This window comes from Pelophylax lessonae, assembly GCF_965119305.1.
Source record: "Pelophylax lessonae genome assembly, chromosome: 5".
Taxonomy (NCBI): domain Eukaryota; kingdom Metazoa; phylum Chordata; class Amphibia; order Anura; family Ranidae; genus Pelophylax; species Pelophylax lessonae.
The window spans coordinates 194,185,333-194,212,746 of NC_138772.1; the positions used below are offsets into that span (position 1 = coordinate 194,185,333).

The following is a 27,414-nucleotide window of genomic DNA, read 5'->3' on the forward strand; positions in this document are numbered from 1 at the left end:
CAATATTTTATTTTTCTAACCTCACCTATTTTCCTTTAGGGAGGCAGGACACAATGCATAAAGGAGGTCTGCCCTATTCTGTCATGCCCCCAGCATCTCAGTCATGTTCCTACTGGACAGTGTTGCCCAAAATGTATAGGTGAGTGAACATATTTTATATTTTTTCTATGCCTGCATGGAATTAAAATTTCATGTTGGGCCCCAAAAATTCATTTAATATATGATAACTCTCATGTATAAGCACTAATAGGGGGAAAGAGGGGGGGGGGGGGTACATGCTGATTAATTGGGATGAGGAACACCTGCATTTTGTTGCCTGAATTTTCTAGTTTTTTATTTTAAATTTTTTTAATTTTTTTTTTACACATGATGCCCATTGAACCAGGCCTTATTTTATGCCTAAATCTAGGTATATTTTGCTGCTTCAGGTTTGCGCGATATACAGCCAGTTGGATTGACACGTTTTCTCGTTTACATTGTGCTGTTCAGACTGTGACCTCCAGTAATTTCTTAGCTTGAAGTTTTACGAAAGTCTCTTTTTTTTTTGTTTAAAAATAACAAACATGTTATACTTACCTGCTCTGTGCAGTGGTTTTGCATTTTTCCTCTTCTCGGGTCCCTCTTCGGCACTCCTGGCCCCTCTCTCCTGCCGAGTGCCCCCACAGCAAGCTATGGGGGCTCCCGAGCCAAGCCACTGCTCTGTGTGCCCACCCAGACACGAAGCTGCAGCTCGGCTCCACCCCTCTCTTCTCATTGGCTCACTGACTTTGATTGACAGCGGCGGGAACCAATGATGCCCGCTGCTGTGTCTTACACAATTAGGAGAGAGAGTCCTGGACTGCTGAGTCTCTCGTGCAACATTGCTGGGTCGAGATGGGGCTCAGGTAAGTATTAGAGGGGCTGAAGGGGGCTACTGCACACAGAAGGTTTTTTATCCAAGTCAAAAAACCTGCCTATAGAACCACTTTAAGTGTAGCTTGATATTAACCCCTTTCTACCTTTATTAAAAGATAAATGGCTAATAGAACTCAATATCCTCCTTTATAGCAAATCTTACAGGGAATGTAGTCAAGCTTACCCCTGCCACAGCTTTATTGGGAATAAATGTTGATATATATCCCACATCCTATAGAACCATTGTGTCTCATAATTTGATAGCATCAAGGATCACCATAGCCAGTCTACGGAAATCATCTGACGCACCTAACCCATCGACTGCCATTTCCAGGCTAAATACTCAAGCACAATTTGAATTTGAAGAATTATTCAACCTCCACTTTCAAAAATAAATTGATTACCTGGTTATCTCTCTCTAAAGCTTCTGCTTATTTAAAGGAGTGTAACCTTTATATATATATCTCCAAGTTTGGAACACACTTGATTTTTATGTGTCTTTTCCTCCTCTCTGATGTAAGCTACAGATATGCTCAAAACGTTCCTTTTTCCTTGTTTTTGTTTTGTTGTAGTATCCCATGTAACTTCTTTTCTCTGTATAACTTGATGTCCACTCCATGCCTACAGATTGATCCCATCTTGTGTAGGATGGTCAGGGATATAAAGATTTTTATCAAAACTTACTGACCCTTCCTTGTGTTGAAGTTTACACCAATGTTATCAACTACTGCTTATTAATTTGTGTATTGTTATTACTTACAAATTAATAAAAATTGATTGTTAAAAAAAAAAATGACTAAAGTGTTGAATAAAGCAAAACCCAAGAAGTGATTATAAAGTTGAGTAGTGGAAGTGATTCACAGAGACCTAGGCATCACTCAGATACACATGATGGTGTTTCAAGGGACAAGCCCTCTTCCTCCCACTTTGCTTCACGTCAGAATGTACTTTTAAGTGATGCCATTTGGATTTTTGTGAGAATGTTTTTTGCAAGTTTTGCCTTTTAATACATTTTTATTAGGTAATACACTAGAGCAGTGATGACAAACCTTTGCACCCCAGATGTTTTGAAAATACATTTCCCATGATGCTCAACCACACTGCAAAGTGCATGAGCATCATGGGAAATGAAGTCCCAAAACATCTGGGGTGCCAACCCCGCCACCTCTCTCTCTCTTGATTGGCTGACTGACTTTGATTGACAGCAGCGGGAGCCATTTTTGCTGTGCTGCTGTCTCAGCCAATGAGGAGGGGAAGAGAGAACCTGCGATTTTTATTTTTTGTGCTATAAACAAAAACAAAAGCGGCAATTCTAAAAAAACAAAAAAAAAAAACAATATTTTTTATTTTCTGCTATATAACATTCCCAATATAAAAAACATTTAAAAATTAAATTTTTTCATAATTTTAGGCCAGTTTGTATTCCGCTACATATTTTTGGTAAAAAAATCCCAATAATTGTATATTGATTGGCTTGCGCAAAAGTTATCGTGTCTACAAACTAGGAGAATGATTTATGTCATTTTTATTTATTCTTATTTTATTTTACTAGTATTGGTGGCGATCTGCGATTTTTAGAGGGACTGCGATATTGCGGTAGACAGATTGGACACCTAACTGATATTTTTGACACTTTTGGGGGGACCAGTGACATTACTACAGTAATCAGTGCTAAAAATATGCACTGTTACTGTACTAATGACACTGGCAGGGAAGGGGTTAACACCAGGGGCAATCAAAGGGTTAAATGTGTCCCTAGGGGGGTGCCTTCTAACTTTGGAGGGTGGGTGTGGACTTTCTGCATGAACACTGAGACCTGTGTTGCTAAATAAGAGGAACATAGAAACCCTGTGTTCATAACTGACAGGGCTGCAGTCTGCCATGTTTACAATGGCAGACCGCCATTCTGTCTCCACGGGGAGTGTTTGCGGGTGCCCAGCGGCAATCACGGCCGCTGGACACGCTGATCGGCTTCCCCTGTGGCGAATGGGCGCGCGCCCCCGCTAGCGGTCCTGCAGAGCGACGTACAGATACGTAGTTTCGCAAGACAGAGCCGCCGTGCCGCAGTAAAACTACGGCGGGCGGTCGTTAAGTGGGTATAATACGATAGGTACTAGAAATGCCTAATACAAAAGACTTTAATCAATGTCATTAATGCTGTGATGTGCAATTGCTACTTGGGCTGCCTGATTTGTTGCAACCAATAAGAAGATAAAGAAAGCAGCTAAGTGTGGTTGCAAACCCTCACACATACCAAGAGAAGTGAATAGTCTCAGATGACACACAGTGCTGAAACAAACCCTCCTACATACGTTTTACTTGTTTATCTGCTTTCTTTTCCTCTCTACACCCCTTCAAAAGGGCAGTTCATGTTAAAAATCTTTTTACATCTGTAAGGAGCAGAGAGACTGCAGTTACAACATGTGAGAGCTAATTGGAGGAAAGGAACACACCCTCCACACAGCAGCAGAACTCTGTTCTGAATAGGCAAACTCCGTCCTAGAGCACCCCGCCCCCAACACAAATTTCATCCTGTGTCGGGAAAACCTCTCAGAAGTGACTCATGCTCATAACAAAGCACCAGAGAGACACAACACTTAGAGCTTTGGAGAGAGATAGTTAAACACTGCAGATATACTGTATGTGCTTCGCTCAGATTCCATGACTGAGGTTAACCACTTTAAATGTGTCAGGCACAATTCCTGATATTGCCTTAATTTTATATATCAATAGTACATTTGCTGGCCATATATGGATCTAATTATTTACAAAACTTTGATTTATCTTCCCTTCACTCAGCATTCAAGCCCAGTGTTCAGTGAATTTTGGGCAATCCCCCCATTAAAACCTACCTGTATATCAAATACCCACTTCCGGACCTTTCGCCGCAGTTTTACGTCAGTAATTTGAGGTTACATACCGGTGTTACGGCAGCAGATAACAGGCATAAACCCAGTATGTTCTTACAGGGCGGGTGGTCCTCTTTCACATAAAAGTGGTGCCAGCGGCGGATTCGCCACAGGATCACTTTTATGGGTGGCGAGAGAGGTGCCCCCTGCCACCGCTTCCCGGTCGTTTTCCCAGCTTACTGGAGCTGTCGGTAGCGAGGAAAATGAAACGGTCTGTCTATGTTCCAGGCAGGAAATCGAGTAAGGGCAAGGTGGTCCCCTTTTGATTCTTTGGTCTTGGAGGACCGGAGTGACGTCATACGTTGATTCCTCCCAACGGCCTTAAAGGGCCCATTTTTTTTTTTGCTTTTAAGTGTAGATGTGAGGTCTGAGGTCTTTTTGACCCCAGATCTCACATTAAAGAGGACCTGTCCTGCTTATTTCTATTACAAAGGATGTTTACATTCCTTGTAATATGAATAACATTGATCAAAACATTTTTTAAAGGGAAGTGTAAAAATAAAAAATAAAATGTAAAATAAATAGGAAAATTTTTTTTTAAAGAGCCACGTCCCTCCGAGCTCGCGTGCAGAAGTGAACGCATATGCAATTCGCACCCACATATGTAAACGGTGTTAAAACCACACATGTGGTGTATCACCGTGATTGTTAAAGCGAGAGCAATAATTCTAGCCCTAGACCTCCTCTGTAGCTCTAAATTGGTAACCTGTAGAAATGTATAAAGCGTCGCCTATGGAGATTGTTAAGTACCAATGTTTGGCGCCATTCCAAGAGCGTGCACAATTTTGAAGCATGAAATGTTGGGTATCTATTTACTCAGCATAACATTATCTTTCACATTATAGAAAAAAATTGTGCTAACTTTACTGCTTTCTTATTTTTTAATTAAAAAATGTATTTTTTCCAAACAAAATTGTGTTGTAAGACCGCTGCGCAAATACAGTGTGACATAAAGTATTGCAACAATCTCCATTTTATTCTCTAGGGTTTCTGCTAAAAAAAATATTTGATGTTTGGGGGTTCTAAGTAATTTTCTAGCAAAAAATACTGATTTTTAACTTGTAAACAACAAGTGTCAGAAATAGGCCTGGTCCTTAAGTGGTTAAGGGTCCTTTCACACGGGCTTTCCGTCCGGCGGGCTCAGTTTTGCTCAGCGGGGATTGATCCGCCGATCCCCGCTGAGCAGGCAGGTGACAGGTCCGTCTCCGCTAACTTGGCAGAGACAGACCTGTCAGATTCCCTATGGGAGATCCTCTATGGGAGATCGGATGAAATGGGAGATCCTCTATGGGAGATCGGATGAAAATGGACCACTTGTCCGTTTTCATCCAATCCTTGAGACGGATGGAAAATAGGGTTTTTACAGACAGGATCGGATCGGATAGCAGCGGGTGTCAGCGGACATGTAACCGCTGTCATCCCCTGCTCCATAGGGGTGCATGGAGCATCTGATCAGGTCCGCCTAAAAAACTGACAGGTGGACCGGATTGGAAAGCCCATGTGAAAGGGGCCTAAATTAATGCTTCATCTCTGATTTATCATCATACATTAATGGGAAATGTTATATTGCACAACAATCCCACCATAACCTTTAAAGACATGTTTTAACTACATAGATATCTGTTAAACATTTTTATTAAAGCATAACTCCAGGGAAAATAAAAAAAAACAAAGCTTAAAGCTTAACTCCAGGGAAAAAATAAATAAATACGAAGCTTGCAGTGGGCTCATGAGTTAAATGCTTGTTTTTGCCTATCTTACCAATAAAAAGCAGTTTTACTTACCTTTTTAATTGCTCCCCAGATTTCAACTTTAAACAGCAAAGGGATTTGAACAGAAATGTTGACTTTAGCTTTGAATGACAGTATACCTGCTGTGCAACATATTTCTCTTAGTATATCATTTTATAGAGGTATTTTGTTAGAAAGCTTTATGGACTGTGTCACTCTTTAAGTAAGGACCGTATATGGCATCGTTGCTTATTCATGCTCCATTGACAACTTGTCTTTCAGAAAGTTTATTTTATTTACACAAAAGCTTCACACAACGATTCCTACAAATAAATATCACATAATCGCATTGGGCTGATCTAGTGCTACTAATTAACTTATATTGTAGTAATATGACATGCCATTAATAAACTGGATCACAGACCAGAATAACAAACATTGATCCTAACATCAGCGAAGATTATGGTCTCGGAGTCAATGTCAAACAGACTTACCGATAAGAATAAATAATCTATATGAGATCTGATCCTTGTAAATACTCCGTGTGTGTTTTATGAACATTTCTTTCCTATCCTTGTGTTTGTCTTGTAATTTACAAGCTGTTGTGAAATACAAATACTAGTGGTATAGTGGAATAGACTCGTTTTTTGCATTCTGTAAGGTTTTAGAATTCTTTTCGAGAAAAAAAAAAAAAAACAGGGGCACCAACATTTTATGGACCAGTGTTTCTTTGTTTTACCTTTTAAACACTGTCTTAAAATAATGAATCATATAATATATACTGTATCTGTCAAATGAATAGAATCTCTGAACTTAGCACACCATTAATGGTCAAATATAAACTGACTCATATGATTTTAACAAATGTTTATTTAACCACTTACCGCCCGCCCGCCGTCATATGACGGCGGGACGGTGCGGCTATTATCCTGGGCGGACGTCATATGACGTGACCCAGTAAATGCACGGCAGGCGCGCGATCGCGGGCGCGCCGCCGTGCACTGCCGGTGTCGGCGTGTCCCCGGGACACAGCCGGTCACCGGCAGGGGGGAAACAGCCAATAGGCATGGCTGTTTCCCACGTGATCGGCTGTGTTTCAATGACACAGCCGATCACAATGGAGGCGCCCGGGAGATGACCGCGCATGCGCGATCGGGAGCGCGCAGCGCGGTCATGTCGGTGGCACTGTGTTCCGTAGGAACACAGCTGTCACCGGCGGTAGTAAGCAGTCACTGACAGTGACTGTTTACTATGTGATCGGCTGTGAATCCATTCACAGCCGATCACAAAATGTAAACAAAGAGCAGTAACTCAGTGTTACTAGCTCTTCTCCCCTCATACAGCTTCCAGTGTGAGGGGAGAAGAGCCTGAAACATTGAGTTACTGCTCTGTACCCCTGTAAAAAGTAAAAAGCACACAAATAAAGGTCCCCCACACACAGTCCTCAGCCCCCCCCAATGTCACCTGTCACCCAACAGTCACCTCATCAGTGCCCAGAAATTGACACCCATAAGGCTACGCTCACATGTGAGAGTAGCGATCGCAGGCAGAATAACCGCGATTCTGCCCGCGATCCGGAAATCATTGCAAATCGCGGGACGCCTGTGCGTTGCCCGTGATTTGCAATAGCACCCCAAACGCTGTGCGATGTTGCCGCCATTTCCGCCTGCCGAATCGCGGTAACATCGCGCAAACATCGCATGATGCCCAAAAAAGGTACAAGAGTTTCTTTGGGGCGTCATGCGTTGTTTGCGTGATGTTACCGCGATTCGGCAGGCGGAAATCGCTGCAACATCGCACAGCGTTTGGGGTGCTATTGCAAATCACGGGCAACGCACAGGCGTCCCGCCATTTGCAATGATTTCTGGATCACGGGCAGAATCGCAGTGATTCTGCCCGTGATCGCTACGCTCACATGTGAACATAGCCTAAAATTCACCGGTCACCAGAGACTGCCATCAGTACCGCCGTGCACCATCGCCCGTCACCTGTCACCCATCAGTGACCATCGCCCGTCACCTGTCACCCCATCAATCACCGTCACCCCATCAAACATCGTCACCTGTCACCCCATCAGTCACCTTCATCTGTCACCCTATCAATCATCGTCATTTGACACCCCATCAGTGATCGTCACTTGTCACCCCATCAATCATCGTCACATGTCACCCCGTCAGTGATTGTCATTTGTCACCCCATCAATCATCGTCACTTGTCACCTCATCAATCATCGTCTCCTGTCACCTCATCAATCATCATCACCTGTCACCCCATCAGTCATCGTCACCTGTCACCCCATCAGTCATCGTCACCTGTCACCCCATCAGTCATCGTCACCTGTCACCCCATCAGTCATTGTCACCTGTCACCCCATCAGTCATCGTCACCTGTCACCCCATCAGTCATCGTCACCTGTTTGTCATATACATGCAATCACTTACTGACCGCCTAACGACTATATGCGTCGGCCATTAAAAGCTAAATACTGGAGTTATGGCAGCAGATAGCCCCCATAACCCCGGTATTTTTTGAAACGGCGGGCGGTCGGCTTTCAGATAAGGGTGGTACCAGTGGCGGATTCGCCGCGGAATTACCCTTACGGTGCAGGGGAAGAGGTGCCCCCCCCCCTCCTGCCGCGTCCCAGACGTTTTCCCAGCTTGCCGGACCCGCCGGCAGCGGGGAAAACTATCCGGTCCCGGATCCTCAGAGACAGGAAGTCGAGTGAGGGCAAGATGGCCCTCACTCAACTCTATGGTCTTGGAGGACCGGAGCTACGTCAAAAGACGTTGCCTAGCAACCGGTTTAAAGGGCCGCTTTTTTTTTTGCTTTTTTTTTTTTTCCTCTTTCAACAATTTTTTTTTTTTTTTTCTTTTTTAGTGTAGTTGTGAGGTGTGAGGTCTTTTTGACCCCAGATCTCACAATAAAGAGGACCTGTCATGCCTATTTCTATTACAAGGGATGTTTACATTCCTTGTAATAGGAATAAAAATGATCAAAACATTTTTTTTTTTTTAAACTGTGTAAAAATAAAAAAATAATAAATAAAATAAATAGGAAAAAAAAAAAAAAAAAAAATTAAAGCGCCCTGCCTCCGTTAGCTCGCGCGCAGAAGCAAACGCATACGCAAGTCCCGCCCACATATGTAAACGGTGTTCAAACCATACATGTGAGGTATCGCCGCGATCGTTAGAGCGAGAGCAATAATTTGAGCCATAGACCTCCTCTGTAACTCTAAGCTAGTAACCTGCAGAAATTTTTAAAATGTTGCCTATGGGGATTTTTAAGTACCAATGTTTGGCGCCATTCTGTGAGCATGCACAATTTTGAAGCATGACATGTTGGGTATCTAATTACTCGGCGTAACATTATCTTTCATATTATGGAAAAAAAATGTGCTAAATTTACTGTTTTCTTATGTTTTAGTTCAAAAAAGTGAATTTTTTTTCAAAAAAATCGCATTTGGAAGACTGCTGCGCAAATATGGTGTGATAAAAATATTGCAACGATCTTCATTTTATTCTCTAGGGTCTCTGCTAAAAAAAAATATATAATGTTTGGGGGTTCTAAGTAGTTTTCTAGCAAAAAAAAATGATTTTAGTTTGTAAACACCAAGTGTCAAAAATAGGCCCAGTCTTAAAGTGGATAAATGGACAACTTTGTGTAAAGCGCTACTTGGATGTTAGGCCTATGTATGTGGCCAGGCTGTGAAAAAGTGTTACACATGTGGTATCGCCATACTCAGGAGGAATAGCAGAATGTATTTTGGGGTGCAATTTTTGCTATGTACATGCTATGTGTTAGAAATATTGCATAAATGGACAGCTTTGTGTAAAAAAAATGTGTTTTCATTTTCTTTCCACATTTTCCAAAAACTTGTGGAAAAAAATGACATATTCAAAAGACTCATTATGCCTCAAAAATTATACGTTGGGCTGTTTGCTTTCCAAAATGGGGTAATTTTATGGGGGTTTCCATTGTCCTGGTGCTCCAGGGCCTTCAAAAGTGCGATAGGTTGTCAGGAAATTATATGTGTAATTTGTGCTCCTAGAATGCCGGACGGGGCTACTTGGATGTTAGGCCTCTGTATGTGGCCAGGCTGTGAAAAAGTCTCACACATGTGGTATCTCCATACTCAGGAGGAGTAGTAGAATGTGTTTTGGGGTGTAGTTGCAAGTATACATGTGCTGTGTGAGAGAAATAACCTGTTAATACGGCAATTTGTAAAAAAACAAACAAAAAAAAAAACAAAATCTTCATTTTGCAAAGCATTGTGGGAAAAAATTACAACTTCAAAAAACTCACCATGCCCCTTATTAAATACCTTGGAATGTCTACTTTCCAAAAAGGGGTCATTTGGGGGGTATTTGTACTTTCCTGACTTTTTAGTGTCTCAAGAAATGAGATAGGCCTTCAGTACATCAGGTGTGATCAAGTGTGATCAATTTTCAATGATTCGCACCATAGCTTGTGGACTCTATAACTTTCACAAAGACCAAATAATATACACTTACTTGGGTTATTTTTACCAAAGATAAGTAGCAGTATAAATTTTGGCCAAAATTTGTGAAGAAAAATTACTAATTTGCAAAATTTTATGACAGAAACAAAGAAAAATGCGTTTTTTCACAATATTTTCAGTCTTTTTTTATTTATAGCACAAAAAATAAAAAACCCAGTATTGATCAAATACCATCAAAAGAAAGCTCTATTTGTGTGAAAAAAAGGACACAATTTTTGTATGGGTGCAGTGTTGCATGACTGAGTAATTCTCAGTCAAAGTGTGAGAGCGCTGAAAGCTGAAAATCGGTCTGGGCAGGAAGGGGGTGAAAGTGCACTGTAGGCAAGTGGTTAACCACTTGCCGACCGCCCGCAGTACATATACTGCAGCAAGTCAGTTCTGTCCCACGAAACAACGTAAGGCTCCTTTCACATGGACAATGCGCCCGACAGAGTCCGTTTCGTTCAGCGGGAATCGATCTGCCGATCCCCGCTGAACAGGCGGATGACCGCTCTGTGTGGAGAGAGGGAGCTGTCTGAGCCCCGCTCTCCTCTATGGGAGATCGTATGATAACGGACCGCCTGTCCGTTTTTATCCGCTCCTATCTGATCCAATCCTCCAGACGGATGGAAAATAGGGTTTCCATCTGTCTGGATTTCACGGACAGGATCGGATCGGATAGCAGAGGGTGTCAGCGGACATGTCTCCAGTGTTGGGGTAGTTACTCAAAAAATGTAACTAGTTACAAGTTACTAGTTACTTCTGCAAATTGTAATGAGATTTCTTTACTAGTTACTGCATTTGAAAAGTAACTTCACTACTTATTACTTTACTTTACTTTTAAGAAAAAAAATATGAACAAATTCCAATGCGCATATTTATTTGTAGTGCACAAAAAAACAATACAATATTTATTGTTTTATTCATATATATATGACCCCAGCATGCCACCTTTCAATGCCAGAGTGACCACAGCGTGCCCCCTTTCAATGCCAGAGTGACCACAGTGTGCCCCCTTTCAATGCCAGAGTGACCACAGCGTGCCTCCTTTCAATGCCAGAGTGACCACAGTGTGCCCCCTTTCAATGCCAGAGTGACCACAGCGTGCCTCCTTTCAATGCCTGAGTGACCACAGCATGCCCCCTTTCAATGCCAGAGTGACCACAGTGTGCCCCCTTTCAATGCCAGACTGACCACAGTGTGCCCCCTTTCAATGCCAGAGTGACCACAGTGTGCCCCCAGATTGACCACAGTGTGCCCCCAGAGTGACCACAGCGTGCCCCCAGATTGACCAAAGCGTGTCCCCAGAGTGACCACATCGTGCCCCCAGATTGACCACAGTGTGCCCCCAGAGTGTCCTCAGCATGCCCCCAGATTGACCACAGTGTGCCCCCTTTCAATGCCAGAGTAACCACGCCAGAGAGACCAGTGCACTTACCTGCAGTGGCAGGCATCTTCTCCTCAGTCCTCCCGCTCTCCTCCTCGGCCACACGATCCCCCGCGTCTCCTCATCCCCCTGCCTCCTCCTTGGCCACACGATCCCCCGCGTCTCCTCGTCCTCCCGCCTCCTCCTCAGCCACACGATCCCCCGCGTCTCCTTGTCCTCCCGCCTCCTCCTCGGCCCGCGCGAGATGTCAACGGCTTGGGTAACGCAGGAAAACGCGTTACTCAAGCCGAGTAAAGTAATTTAGTTACCGATGTTATGAATGTAACGCGTAACGTAACTACGTTACCAAAAAAAGTAACGTAGTTAACGTAACGCGTTACATTGTAACTCATTACCCCCAACACTGCATGCCTCCACTGACATCCGCTGCTCCATAGGGCTGCATGGAGCATCCGATCAGGAAAAACTGACAGGCGGACCGGAAAGCCCGTGTGAAAGGGACCTAACTGTTTGTCGTTTCGCAGGACCGCTAGTGGGGGTCTGGTTCTACATTTGCTTGGTTTAAAATAATACATTGTGATAACTAAGGCGATCCAAATGATTTTGCTTTGTCCTGGTTTATAACTTGCAAAACTGCAAGTTATCCTTTAACTGCTTGCCGAGCAGCCACTGTACTTTTACTGTGGCAGGTCGGCTCTGTGCGGCGAAACAATGTACCTTTACATTGCTTCGCGGGACCGCTAGTGGGGGCGCGCCGACTGGCTATGGGGGGAGACAATCATTGGGTCCGGTGGCCGTGATTGCCTCCAGGCACCCGTGATCGCTACCTGTGGAGACAAAACGGCGGAACACAGCAGACCGCTGTTCCGTCAGCAATGAACACTTATTTTAGGAACACAGGTCTCTGTGTTCATTCAGCAAGCCCATCCCCCACTCAGTTAGAAAGCCCCCTAGAGACACATTAACCCTTTGATTGCCTTAGGTGTTAACCCCTTCCCTGCCAGTGTCATTAGTACAGTAACAGTGCATATTTTTAGCACTGATTACTGTACTGTCACTGCCCCCCCCCCCAAAAGTGTCAAAAATGTCAGTTAGGTGTCTGATCTGTCCGCCACAATGTCGCAGTCCCGCTAAAAATCGTTGATCGCAGAATTACACAACTGTGCAATTGTCAGTTAAAGTAACGCAGTGCCGTATGGCAAAAAATGAACTGGTCATTAAAGTGGTAAAACTTTCCGGTCCAGAAGTGGTCAAAGTAAATATAATCCTAATGATGAACTTCTTTTGTTTGCTCCATTTTCACCTTTAACCAATTGCCGACCACAAGCAGTACATATTGCAGCAGGTCGGCTCTGTCCTGCGAAACGATGTAACTGTACGTCACTTCGCGGGACCGCTAGTGGGGGCGCGCGCGGGCCACAGGGGGGAGCCAATCAGCGGATCGAGTGCCGTCGGGCACCCGCGATCGCTCCTCGTGAAGACAAAATGGTGGTCTGCCGTTGTAAACATGGCAGACTGTTGTTTTGCCAGTGATGAACACAGGGATCCTGTGTTCCTCTTATTTAGCAACAAATGTCTCTGTGTTCATTCAGTGAATACAACCTTCACACAGTTAGAAAGCACCCCCTAGGGACACATTTAACCCTTTGATCGCCCCTGGTGTAAACCCCTTCCCTGCCAGTGTCATTAGTACAGTAACAGTGCACATTTTTAACACTGATTACTGTATTAATGCCACCGTTCCCGCCAAAAGTGTCAAAAATGTCAGTTAGGTGTCCCATCGCCGCCATTACTAATAAAAATAAATAAATAAAAATTACATAAATCTTTCCCCTAGTTTCCCCTCATTTGCGCAAACCAATCAATATACTCTTATTGGGATTTTGTTTACCAAAATATGTAGCAAAATACAAATTGGCCTAAAATGATGAAATAATTTGATTTCTAGATTATTTTTATTGGTAATGTTATTTAGAAAATATTGGGGTTTTTTTTCAGAGTTGTCACTCTTTTTTTGTTTGTAGCGCAAAAAAAAAAAAAAATCGGAGAGGTGATCAAATACCACCAAAAGAAATCTCTATTTGTGGGGGGAAAAAGGACATTAATTTTAATTGGGTACAGCGTTGCACGACTGCACAATTGTCAGCTAAAATAAGGCAGTGCCGAATCACAAAAAATTATCTGGTCATTAGGGGATAAAACCTTCCGGTCCAGAAGTGGTAAAGTAAATGTAATCCTAATGATGGACTTCTCTTGTTTGCTCCATTTTGACCTTTAACTATACTATTGGAAACATTTTTATTATCTATCAATGTAATATATATGAAAAAGTGTAAATAAATAAACTGTTGATCCTGACAGAAATCTACATAGCTGATCATTATCTGTGCTCTCTGCCACACTGTTCTCATCTAGAAATGGTCCCAGTTTTCTGTGGATTTCAGATCACATCACCCTTATCTCACGAAGAAGAGACGAGGGGGAGATATCTGGTGGCAAGGCTGCTCCTCCATAGATGCAGTGAGTGAGCATTGTCACCCTTGAACAGGGTCACCAGATGGAGATAAAGGGACAAAAGCCTGAAGAAAACTAAAGCAGCTACCACATCTAAAGGCTGTTAAGCTGCAATATATTATTTTTGCAAGTTTTACATACACTTTAATGCAAGCTCACCATATTATTATATTAGCAGTCTGTTTCAAATATTATTGATTGTAGTATATGATAGAAGAATATAGTTTCCTATAATCCATACTGATATAGTATAGAACTCAAAGCCAGCATTTTTTAAATCTTTGGTAAGACAGAAAAGGATATTAATGTTTTAATTGAGGTTTTTTTTTTTTTCTCCTCATTTCCTGTACCAGGCAACAACAAAAAAAATGATAGAATTATAAATAATATTTGAACCCTTCTTCATTATGCTGCCTGTATTCTCTGTAGGAAGATTGTGTTCAAATTCCTGTTCTGGGGAACAAATCTCTCCAGTGTGGACACAGATGGCTGTAAAAACCAGACAGATGTTTTAACATGTCCTTCTTTATCCAGAAAGTAGAAAACTGATTTAGCTGCAAGATACGTGCAAAATGCTTTTCCAATATCTGTCAATAATGTCTGACAAGCCATTGATCGCAGCTATTTAGCTAAGATGTGACCCCCGCCACTGGCGCCACTGCTCTGTTCTGTGTCTCCACTGCAGCTGCCAGCTTCTCCTCTTCTCCCCTTCTGCTAGCTTTGGATGCTGCAGGAGAGCCACAGGGGAATTTAACTCTGTAAATAGATCCCCCCGTGTTGCTCCAACTCCCCTGTACTTCCCCCTTTACAATCCCCAAGCACCACTTCCCTGCAGCACTGCAGGCCTGCTTCCCTCCTCCTCCTGCAGGCTTTAGCTACTGCAGGGGAGCCTCAGGGGATACCAAACCCTCCAAACATACAATATTCTCCCATGACGCTCTGACCTGGAATGCCCCCCCTCCCCAGAAGCACCGATCCCCCACAAACTCTGAAAGCTGTAAAATGATAACCTCCAAATTGTTAGAAAGAAAATGTGTAAGTTATGAAGTCAATACAGTTTTAGATTTTACTTTAGGAGTAGGAATTTAGCCAAAATGTTGGAAGTTTTGTTATGTTTGTGTCCACTAATAATTATTTTAGTGTATTTTTAGGGAAGAAAATACATTTGATAAACATTTGCACAAATATTACGGGACCTAAAAAATCAGTAGCACCTTTTTTTATTCTTCTGGTCTTATGTTTTCCTATTCATTCACAAAAAAGGTATGGTTTGGTGGGTCTTTAACCACTTGCCGACCAGCCGCCTCAGTTATACGGTGGCAGGTTCCCGCAAATCACTATACCTGTACAGCGGTTCGCGGGAGTTATCCTGTAAGTGCTCACGTGGCCAGAGATGCGCCCACTCGCCAGCGGGGAAGCCGAGGCGCGTTCCCACGAATCGCCGTACTTGTACAGCGGTTCGCAGGAGTGATCCTGTGGGCGCTCGCGTGGGCAGAGGCACGCGCCCGCACCCACTCGCTGGCGGGGAAGTCGAGGCACCTGCGCTCGCTCCCCATGAAAGAGAACACCAGGCTGCTGTTGTAAACACAGCAGACCGTTGTTATCTCTACTAATTAGGAACATAGGTCTCTGTGTTGAAATTACAAGCCCATCCCCCCCCACAGTTGGAATACATCCCCTAGACTCACACTAAACCCTTTGATTGCCCCTGGTGTTAACCCCTTCACTGCCAGTGTCATTAGTACAGTAACAGTGCATATTTTTAGCACTGATTACTGTAGTAATGTCACCGGTCCCCAAAAGTGTCAAAAATGTCAGTTAGAGGTCCGATCTGTCCGCTGCAATGTCGCAGTCCCGATAAAAATCACAGATCGTCGCCATTACTAGTAAAAAAAAAAACAATAAAAATGGCGTAAATCTTTCCCGTAGTTAGTAAACGCGATAACTTTTGCTCAAACCAATCAAAATATGCTTATTGGATTTTTTTTTTTTTATTGGGAATGTTATATTGCAGAATGTGAAAAATATTGGGTTTGGTTTTCAGAATTGTCACTCTTTTTTTGTTTATAGCGCAAAAAATAAAAATTGCAGAGGGGATCAAATACCATCAAAAGGAAGCTCTATCTGTGGGAAAAAAAAGGACATCAATTTTATTTGGGTACAGTGTTGCATGACTGCGCAATTGTCCGTATAAAGTAAAGCAGTGCTGAATCGCAAAAAAATGGCCTGGTCTTTAAGGGGGCAAATCCTTCCGGTCCAAAAGTGGTTAACAAACTCTGAAAGCTTTTAGTGAAAAATTAACCACTTGCCACCAAATCATGTACCTGGCTCATTTGACTTCAAGTGGTTGTACCGGGATGCAGGCATCACCCTGGTATTGGCTCTCTTGTAATAGCAATCAGAGTGACTAGCTAGCCACTCAATTGCTATTACAAGCAGCAGGAGGGGACATCCCCCCTTCCCACTAGCTTCCGTGGCTCCAGGGCTTTCCGGACTCGAGCTACCAGCCGGCATTACTGCTGGCTGCCTAGAGACGCATAAAAAAAGCCAGAATTGGATTTCATCCAGTCTTTGCTATGGTAAACCCGAAGTGAAGACATGACATTGAAAATCAAAAGAATTAAAAATGTGGATCTTGGCATTTTGAATGCTTAGGCTAAGTGCATAGGAGGGATTTGGGGTCTTATTCACCCCAGATCTCTCCATAAAGAGTACAAGTCACGTGCCTATTGCTGTCACAAGGATGTTTACATTCCTTGTGACAGCAATAAAAGGGATATCAAAAAATTAAAGCAACAGTGTAAAAATATAAAATAAATTAATAATTAAAAAAAAAAAAATGTAAATGGCCCCATCCCCCAATTCTAACACACAAAGGCAAACGCTTGCTTTAGTCCCAAATGCGTGCAAACAGCGATCATCCCACACATGTAAGGTATCACCATGAACATCAGATCATAGGCAGTATTTCTAGCGCTAGACCTCCTCTGTAGAAATAAAGTGGTAACCTGTAAAGGCTTTAAAAACGTAGACAATGGAAATTTTTGCCGTTTGTCCCCGCTGCGGGCGTGCAAAGATTTAAAGCGTGACATGTTTGGTATCTATTTACTCAGCATAACATCATCTTTTATATTTTACAAAAAAATTGGGTTATGGGTTTTTTTTTTTGCAATAAAATTTTATTCCAAAAATTGTGTTTGAAAAACTGCTGTGCAAATACCGTGTGACCAACTTCTTCTCTAGGGCCTCTGCTTTAAAAAATATATATAATGTATAGGGGTTCCAAGTAATATTCTATGAAAAAAAATGATTTTCACATGTAAACAAAAAGTGCCCCCTGAGTTTAAAAGTGGAGCACAGGGCCTGGCAGCGAAAGGTCCAGTTCCAACGCCCAGTGCTCTGCCTTTTTTTCTCCTTTGTCTCTTTTCCAGTGCTGGGCAGTACCCAGTGAAGAATAGAATTCCGTTGTCTGAAAAACATCAGTGCTGTTTTTTGAGTGTAGAAATTCCTGATGATGCGCCTCCAGAGGGGAAGCTAACAACCTGCAAATGAAACAGAAAGTGCACTGGCGTATTGTAAGATCCTTAAAAAATTATTTGGTTACAATAAACACATTGTACTCAAAAATTTGATAAATAGACGACATTTTATCGACCAGCTAATGCATTCATCCATCCATTATTGCTTCATTCAAAGACCAACCTCCAAAATAATTTCTAATATATTTTAAAGCAGCACCTCTTCATCCGAATCAACCAATTATGAGAACCTGCACTCGGTGAAAGGGGGTTGAATGAGGAAGAGGATTGGTGGAGGATCACAGAGAGCATAGGGATGATTTACCAAAGGCAAATAAGCTGTTTACTTTGCAAGGGAAGTTGCCACAGAACTTATTGAATGAGGTAAAGCTCTGCAGACTTCCAATTGTGCAAGCAAATCTGATTGGCTGACTGATTTTGATTGAGGAACCAATTGCGCTGTGCTGCTGTCTCAGCCAATGGGGAGGGGAGTCCCAGACAGTCGAGACGCTCCTGCAACATCGCTGGATAGAGATGGGCTCAGGTAAGTATTAGGGAGGCTGAGGAGGCTACTGCACACAGAAGGTTTTTTTTTTTTTTTTTATCTTAATGCATAGAATGTCTGTCTTTACAATCCCTTTAAAGTGATTGTAAACGATTACCTTGTAAAACAACTTATTCAGTTTAAAATAGAAATTAAAGGCTAAACATTTGTGTATAGATATAAGAAACATTAAAAATACTTTTTTTCCCCATTTTTTCTATAAGTGATCACATGCCCTCTGTTCTCAGCTACATAAGAACTGGGGGAGGAGAAGCTGCAGTACACTAAGCTTCCAAGTGAAAGGCTGTGCAGGGGGAGTATGTCAAGACTGATCATTGGAGGAAAGTAGGCTAAGTTTCCAGCATAGCTAGAGAGCCGACCATACTGTGCTCTCCTGCTTAGTGTGGTCAGTATTTAATTGGAAAGCAGAGGGACTGGCAGGAACACCAGGGGTTTCACATAAAGAAAGCAATACAAAGAGAACAGGATACGTTTTCATACAAGTACATGGTACAGCAGGCACATATCATGAATGTGATGGAAATGGACACCCCGACTGGGTATCTCCACCAAGAAGCTGCTTCCTAAGCTCTGAAACACGGGATCCGTGAATCTGGCTATAGTTACCCTAAGAACTCGATAGTACAAGTTTTAGAGTTAGCCAGAATTAACAGTTTATTCACACCCAAGCACAAAGAGATATACACTGTGGGACAATCCCCCCTCCCCCTTAGCAGCCAATCCACATACACATATACATCCCATAATAGGTTGATCTTAAGGCTGACAGAAACAGTAGAACAATGGAATACAGGTACTTAAACATAACAAACCCCACCCCATCTCACTATCTAGCAAGGGTCTATGAGACACTCCTGCAATATTTTAGCAATCTGAAAAGTCAAATTGTCTATCTCTATATATCTCTTGAGGGACATTGTCCAGAAATATTATTGTCCCAAATGAAAGAGGCCCTTCACTCTTTCAACACAAACCACACATATAGATCCCAGGATAACTGGGGTAACACAAAATGCGGTGTGGTCATACAGCGAGTCTGATTAGTGCAGACCCGACTGGGTTCTTGGTCACCCTGTACCCTGACTTACACATAGGAGGGGCCAGGGAAGCTGGACAAGGAGTTCCCTGACCTCTCTAAGGTAATCTGGGTTCCACGAGCCCCCCCAGCCAAAGTGACTCCTGTCACAATGAATATGAAATGTTGGGTTTACATATTATTTAATAGCCCATTTTCCTTCAATAATTCAATCCCCCGGAGTCTAAGGAGGACAGCACTGGAGAGGAGGTGAGTATTGCAAAGAGAACTTTTTTTCAGCTGCTGAGGGACTAAAAAAGAAAACTTTGGTGTTTATTTTTCAGTCATCTGTCATATGTAAAGGGCTAAATCCCTTTCTTGAATTTCGACATGATTGAGTATTAAAGAATATTCATTTTTCTGAATAAATATTATTTACTGTTTTAGTAAATCAACACCTTTAAATCTGTTACACGGTGTGGCTGATGGATTTTTTTTTTATTCAATAAAACACAGTTCTTTGAACTGCACAGCCTAAACAGCTGTGAATAATGGCACAGCCTTGAATAATGGCATTCTCTCATGCACATCTGTAATGATTCTTGTGATTTATGGATATGGTTTAATAGTTGCATTTTAGATTTGGTTTGTTTGGAAACAGGGAGTCACAATTTATATCAAAGCTGTGTACAAGCATTTACTTTCTTGTTTAACACTATTTTTGCTTTCTTTGTGGCGTTGTTTTTAAATTAGTTGATTTATTTGTTGTGGTTGATCTTGTTGGTGGTCTTCTCTTGATCTAGCGCTTCAGGTACAAACTGGAATTCAGTCATGCACATAATGTTTTCATTCTGCTTTCATTTTTTTTTTTAGTTCTTGCTTAACCACTTTTGGACCGGGCGGATTTACCCCCTTAATGACCAGGCCTTTTTTGCAATACGGCACTGTGTTATTTAACTGACAATTGCGCGGTAGTGCGACGCTGTACCTAAATAAATTTGATGTCCTTTTTCCTCACAAATAGAGCTTTCTTTTGGTGGTATTTGATCAACTCTGCAATTTATTTTATTTATTTATTTTTTGCACTATAAACAAAAAAAGAAACAATATTTTTGCTATATAACATTCCTAATACAAAAAAAATAAAAAATAAAATTTTTCATCATTTTCGACCAATTTGTATTCTGCTACATATTTTTGGTAAAAAAAAATCCCAATAAGTGTATATTGATTGGTTTGCGCAAAAGTTATCACATCTAAAAACTAGGGGAAAGATTTACATAATTTTTATTTATTTTATTTAATTTTTTACTAGTAATGGCGGCGATTTTTAGTGGGACTGCAACATTTCAGCGGACAGATCGGACACCTAACTGACATTTTTTAAACTTTTTTGGGGGACCAGTGACATTACTACAGTAATCAGTGCTAAAAATATGCACTGTTACTGTACTAATGACACTGGCAGGGAAGGGGTTAACACCAGGGGCAATCAAAGTGTTAAATGTGTCCCTAGGGGGTGCTTTCTAACTGTGGGGGGATGGGCTTGCTGCATTAACACAGAGAACTGTGTTCCTAAATAAGAGGAACACGGGATCCCTGTGTTCATTACTGACAGAACAGCGGTCTGGCATGTTAACAAAGGCAGACTGCCGTTCTGTCTCCACGGGGTGCGATCATGGGTACCTGGCGGCAATCACAGCCGCCGGACCCGTTGATTGCTCCCCCTGTGGCCAATGGGGGCGCCCCTGCAAGCGGTCCCGCGAATCGACATACAGGTACGTTGTTTCACGGGACAGAGCTGACCTGCTGCAGTAAAATTAAGGCGGCTGGTCAGCAAACGGTTAAAGGATAACTTGCAGTTTTGCAAGTTAGAAACCATGACAAAGCTAAATCATTTGGATTGCCTTAGTTATAATAATGTATTATTTTAGACCAAGCAATTGTAGAACCAGACAGCCTGTATGAGTTTGTTTTAGCTTTGTATTTAGACACCCACTTGTAGCCTCTACCCATTATACAAAAAAAAAAGTTTTTTTTTATCATGTTGCCTAGGAATCAGTACAATGAAGCATAACAGAAATTGGGGTTTATGTACTTAAATTGGAGAGTGCAAAATCTGGTGCAGATGTGGAACTTCAGCTTGTTCAATTACACTTTGGAAAAAAAAATGGAAGCTGATTGGTTGCTTTGCACAGCTGCACCAGATTTTTCACTCTCCAGTTTTAGGTTTTAGTAATTTAACCCCATTGTGCCTAACCATGTCCAAATATAAGGCTAAGGCTTGGTGTGTTACTTATAAGTAGCATGTGAACAGTACCCAGACCACTATAGACTGGACAGTTCTAAAAAAAAGTAAAGCATTGTAATTATTAAGTATCTCAAAAAACTTTATGTAGATCCTTTGAAGCAAATCTGAAAGTTATCATAAGATGGTATCTAGTCCCCACTCGGTTGGCAAAAATATACCCAGCTTCCTTCCCACTTTGCTTCAGTGCATGTGAGCTTCTAGTCTCTATGTATCATATCTGATGGGAATGCCCAAGGATCTGAGGATTTTGGAATGGGATTTTTGCTTTGCTGCATCAGGTCTTGGGAATTTCAGTCCCTAAAGGCCCGTACACATGAGTCGAAATTCGGCCGGGAATTTTCGTCCGACGACCGATCTGACGATTTTCGGCTTGTTAGTATGGTGCTCTCGACAACCGACCTGGTGTGCAGGCTATAAAATGTTTGTCCACCGTCAAAACACGTCCGATTTTCGTGCAGTCAGTACAGAATTCGACAGGGAAAAATCTTATGAGCAAGACTAGGCATGCTCAGAGAAGAAAGAACAGAAAGAAAGCAATCCAACACATGACATCACTTCTGAAGTAGAATTCTGTCAGACAACAAAATTCGTGTGCAGTCTAGAACACATTCCAACCAACAGACACCACTCTGGACAAAAGACGAATGACCGGTCAGCGGAAATTCGTTGCGTGTGTACGAGGCTTTAGTCTCCACAGATTGCATTGCTCAATATGGCAGTGGATAGTTTCCAAAAGCTCGGAACGCTTAATTTTTATATCCTTCTAGGGGCAAAAATAACACTAGCCCACTCCTGGAAATGGCCTACTGTTTACCTGATTGACGCAAAGCAATAATACACCAGGGAGCATACAGTTAGCATTCTACAGGATACGGTTCAAAAGTTTGAACTTACCTGGGAGCCCTGGGCACAGTACATGTACATCTCTCTTCTTTAGTATTTGAGGGTGCCTTCTCAGGGCTGGTCGGATGACTCTGGTACGCAATAACCTGTTACTGCTCTAAGCTCTTCTGCCTCTCTCTTTTTTTTTTTCCTATACTTATTCTTTTCTGTATCTTTATGTTTCTGTATACATTGCATAATTAACATGGGAGTCCATATACCCCTTCAGGGCTAGGGTCCTTTATAGAGACTGGTTTTTCCTACTTTCCAGACACAGCTCTTTTATAGAGAAGGTCTTGGTGGGATGGTTGCCTTTGGTCTCCCTACCATTCCAAGGGTATCCTCGGATATATGTAAAAGAAGACTTCACTAACTGCAAATGTTGTGTTTTTTTTTCTTTTATTTCTTGTTTGTCTCCCCTGTAATAAGTCTCAGACCTATCTGAATGTACTTTGCCATGGTCTGATATTTTATATGCTGCCTTTATATCTGTATTGCATATTACCTAATTTATAAAAAAAAAAAAATGAAAGTTAAAAAAAAAAAACTTTATACGTATAAATCCCAGTAGATGAAGTTATTATTTGAAGCATTACTGCTCTGGAAATGTAGTTTGTTTATTTGGACAACACCATGGGAGCCTTACATCTTAGGGTGCTCTATAATGAAAATCATAACCAGAACCTACACGATCACTGTAAGGCCTGCCCTTCCTATTGGCCAACAAATGGGATAAGTGGCCTCGCTAGCTCGAAGTATGGACAGTTAGCATGTAGGCAGTGCCAGGACAAGGTCATCCATCGCCCAGGTCAAGGATGCCAAACTGTGCCCCCTCTTCCCGTAGGGTTAGGGTCAAGGCATCCCCCCATCCCTGCAATAAACCATTGCACCCAGGGCAACCATCCCTCCTGCCCACCGCTTCTCCTGGCCCTGCATGTAGTCAAACATGTAGCTCTGGTTGCAAAATTATTTATAGAGCATCCTGACAATTAAGCTTCTTAAGGGCACTTTGGAAAGAAATTATGAAGGTGGGCAACTGGAAGGCGCTTAGTGTCCAGCACTTTAGAAGAGTTATAAAGACAAAACCAAGGGGTTTGCTTTAAAGAGACTTACGAACATTTATAAAGAAATGTACACATAAACCTAGAAACAAAAGAGAAAATACGTACCTTTCTCTTCGCCTTTCCTGCTGAACACTACTTAGATTGTTTCCTAAAGTCCTCCTGCTGAACCTTACATCACTACTGTGTCCTGTTGTGATGTTGGATGTCAGCGGGAGAATTCACAGTACATATGTTTTTTTAGGATTTTTGTGTGACAGAGTCTTTTTAAGATGCCTAAACATAAAGTAAAACTGTAGCAACATATGAAACAATTCCATGGAACAATGACACAAACAAATAACCAGGCGCTCCTGGGGTGCCTGTTGTATGAAGTATAAGGCTCCATGTACACGGGACGTTGTTAAAAGTCCCTTTGAATGCTGGAATTTTTAGGACGTTTGAAACGTCCGTTCGGTCGCGTTTGTACCCGCGTTTAGCAGCGTTTGCGGGCGTTTGCGTTTAGTAGCGTTCCTAGAGGTCAAAAAAATTATTCCCCTTTAAAATGGAAAAACGCAAACGCTAAACGCGGGTCATCGCGTTCAGACGTGTTCGGACGCGTTTGTGCATTTGAAACGCCGGGAAACACACGTTTGAACGCAAATAATTGCGTTCTAAAAACAGTCCCTGAACGCAACTGCCTGCAAATGACTGTAAACGACCTGGTGTACATGGACAGATAAGATAAAATGTAGATGGGTTCAGGGGCTTCTGAAAAAAACGCCCAACTGCTCCTAAACGGCCATTTCCAGCGTCCCGTGTACATGGGGCCTAAGAACCGCCAGAGGGCTACCAAGGACGTCACTATGCTGCCGGCCAGTAAAGCATGGGATGGATGCTGGAGCAGAATAAAACATATGATGACAGCGCATAGGGACAACACAAGCGGGATCCAAGAGAATACAAGAGAGATGTCCAAAAAAGGAAGTTCTGTTTATTTATATAAAAAAAGGGGGGGTGGGAACACCAATGTACATACCACCCTGGGTCTGGAGTCAGGCAGGGGCACCATCAGAGTGAAAGACTGAATGTCCGATTGCCAAATGCCGCTGTGTGCTGAGCGATGGAGCTCCTATCTCCATCACTCAGCACACAGCGGCAGCATTCAGTATGGACATTGGTGTTTCCCCCCCCCTTTTTTATATCAATAAACTATACTTCCTTTATTGGACATCTCTCTTGTATTCCCTTTAATCCCGCTTGTGTTGTCCCTATGCGCTGCCATCATATGTTTTATTTTACCATGGAACAATGAGCATGCATAGAGTGACATTTTCCTAGTTGTCAGACATTTAATATCAAGGACCCAACACATTAGACTGAAGTAAAGCAATGCAGCTACTAGAACAGCAGCACATGAAAGCTGTATTTGCTCTTTACTTTATAGGAAATCTGAAGGATGCCATTGCCGCACTCTCCTTTTGATTATTCCATGGCTGTAATGCAAGTCAGGATGACAGTCGTGTGATCTGCACCTTATAAAGCAAGTTATTAAACATTTTTCCTTGCTTATAGGTTTCCTTTAAAGTATAGCTCTTTCCGTGCTAATAATAATGTGGCTGAAAAAAAAAAAAAAGAAACAAGGTCTTATAGGATAAATAATATAGACTAAATTGTTTGCCTTTAAGTGGCTTTTTAAACCACATTGCTAATATTTTGGACTGGATTTTATTAGGGAATGTTTTTTTTTTTGCTTGCACTGTATTTTTAAAACGATTTTTAAACTTATTTTAGGCCAAAGAAAAGTGTTTGACCTGCCTTCTGGCAGCTGCCTGTTTCGAAGTGATGTCTACGACAACCATTCCAGTTTTATGTACGACAGCTGTACAACATGCACCTGCAGGGTAAGTAGAGCACCTGCAACCATATAAGAGCTTTCCCTCTGGATCCCTTTTTCACATCTGTTACTGATCCAGATATACAAAAGGCCAGTAACACACTGAACCTGTGAGTGACATCTGGTTACTGTGTTTAATTCCTGATTATAGCTGTGATTTTATTATGTCACTTACTCAATACTTATATATCATGATTCGGTAGGATGTGGACAGAATGAAATGGCACTATATCAGTCAGAAAATGCCCTAGCTTTTTAGAAATTAATACTGGCACACTGTGATTCTAGAAATATTATGACTGCGAAAAACACGTGTCTCTCATTTTCAAAAGGGGACATTTAAAGGAAAAATACACTCACCGGCCACTTTTTTAGGTACACCTGTTTAATTGCTTGGTAACACAAATTGCTAATCAGCCAATCACATGGCAGCAACTCAGTACATTTAGGCATCTAGACGTGGTGAAGATGATTTGCTGAAGTTCAAACCGAGCATCAGAATGGGGAAGAAAGGGTATTTAAGTGACTTTGAACGTGGCAAACTACTGATCTACTGGGATTTTCACGCACAACCATCTCTAGGGTTTAGAGAAAATGGTTCGACAAAAGAAAATATCCAGTGAGCGGCAGTTGTGTGGATGGAAAAATGCCTGTACACAATTGTTACATACTGTAATACAGGTTATATTCAGTACTTGGCCTCCGCATCTCCAAATCCATGCTCAAAGCTCTTTAAACTATGCTTTGTATCACACTAAGTCACTATAAAAATATACACTCACCAGCCACTTTATTAAGTACAGCTGTTCAATTGCTTTTTAATAGAGATGGCCTTGCAGTTTTTGTCAGCGTAGGGAAAGGTCTGCTGTGTTCATCAGGGAGAGATTGCCAGACACAAATAGCTCTGTTAAGATCCACAAAAGTCCTTTTCAGGGCTGGTATTTCGGTATAGGTCTACTACAGTCTCTTTTCAGTTTAGGGACAGGTATCTAGTCTGTGCTTTAGGGACAGTTAGAGATCGGCATTGACACAAATCGCTCTGTTAATGTCCACAAAAAACATTTACAGGGCTGCAATTTTTTTGGTATAGGTGGGCAGTTTCTGTTCAGTTTAGGGACAGGTATCCAGTGTGCTCTAGGGACAGATCTGCAGTGACACAAATCGCTCTGTTAATGTCCACAAAAGTAATTTAAAGGGCTGGAATTTTTTTGTTATTGGTGTGCAGTGCACTATATAGGGGTGTAATCCACAGTATAATATACTTTGTAATATAGAAAGCATATTATAGTGGATTTGTGTTGTGCACTGTGCAGCATTGTGACTGGTGTGGTGACTGAGCGTTGCTGCAGCAATACTACAAACAGTGACAAAAGCACTTTTAATGTAGTATAACTAGTGTGATAGACCAGTGGCCCCCCAATACCACATATTGAAGTGGGGTGTTATCTGAGTATACTTTTACAAGTGTATTTGTGTCCTGCAACAATATTGCCTATTTTGCTGTGTTAACTCTGCTACACACAGTGCCAAACTCACTGGCAAATTTTTTGAACAACTGGTGTGAAAGACCAGTGGCCCCCCAATACCACATATTGAAGTGGGGTGTTATTTAACATTATACTTTTCTAAAAGTATATTTTAGTCCTGTAAAAATTTGGCCTCTTTTGTTGTGTTAACTGTGCTACACACAGTGACAACAGTTACTGGCCAATTATTTGTAGAACTGGTGTAATAAACCTGTGCCCCCTCTCCCCAATACCACAGATTGAAGCAGGGTGTTATCTGACTATACTTTCCTAAGTGTATTTGTGTCCTGCAACAATATTGCCTCTTTTGCTGTGTTAACTCTGATACACACAGTGCCAAACTCCCTGGCCAATTTTTTGAACAACTGGTGTGATAGACCAGTGGCCCCCCAATACCACAAGGTTCCGCCAAATTGTGGAATGGATGTGGACCCATTTTACAGATGTGTGAATGGACCCTATATGTATTTGACATGTATTTACCGTGGAACGGGAGATCTGCATCAGCAGCCAACAAATCTGCAGCAACTGTGTGATGCTATCATGTCAAAATGGACCAAAATCTCTGGGAAGTATTTCCAACACTTTTATTGAATCTATGCCACAATGGATTTGGGCAGTTCTGAAGAGAAAAGGGAGTCCAACCTACTAGCAAGGTGTACCTTATAGTGGCCAGTGAGTTTTTATAGTTTATTTATGTTTTCAGTAATCTATTCTATGTTTTCTTC

At 42.0% G+C, this 27,414-nt stretch overlaps 1 protein-coding gene across 2 annotated transcripts in view; it reads left to right on the forward strand.

The window, feature by feature from the left end:
- The window catches only part of BMPER (BMP binding endothelial regulator), a 357,423-nt gene that overhangs the window by 212,076 nt on the left and 117,933 nt on the right, over positions 1-27,414 (forward strand). For both annotated transcript variants that reach the window (XM_082259179.1, XM_082259180.1), the window contains 2 exons: positions 40-139; positions 25,058-25,167. In XM_082259179.1, the coding sequence (XP_082115305.1) occupies positions 40-139; positions 25,058-25,167 (210 nt within the window). The remainder of the gene's footprint in view (positions 1-39; positions 140-25,057; positions 25,168-27,414) is intronic.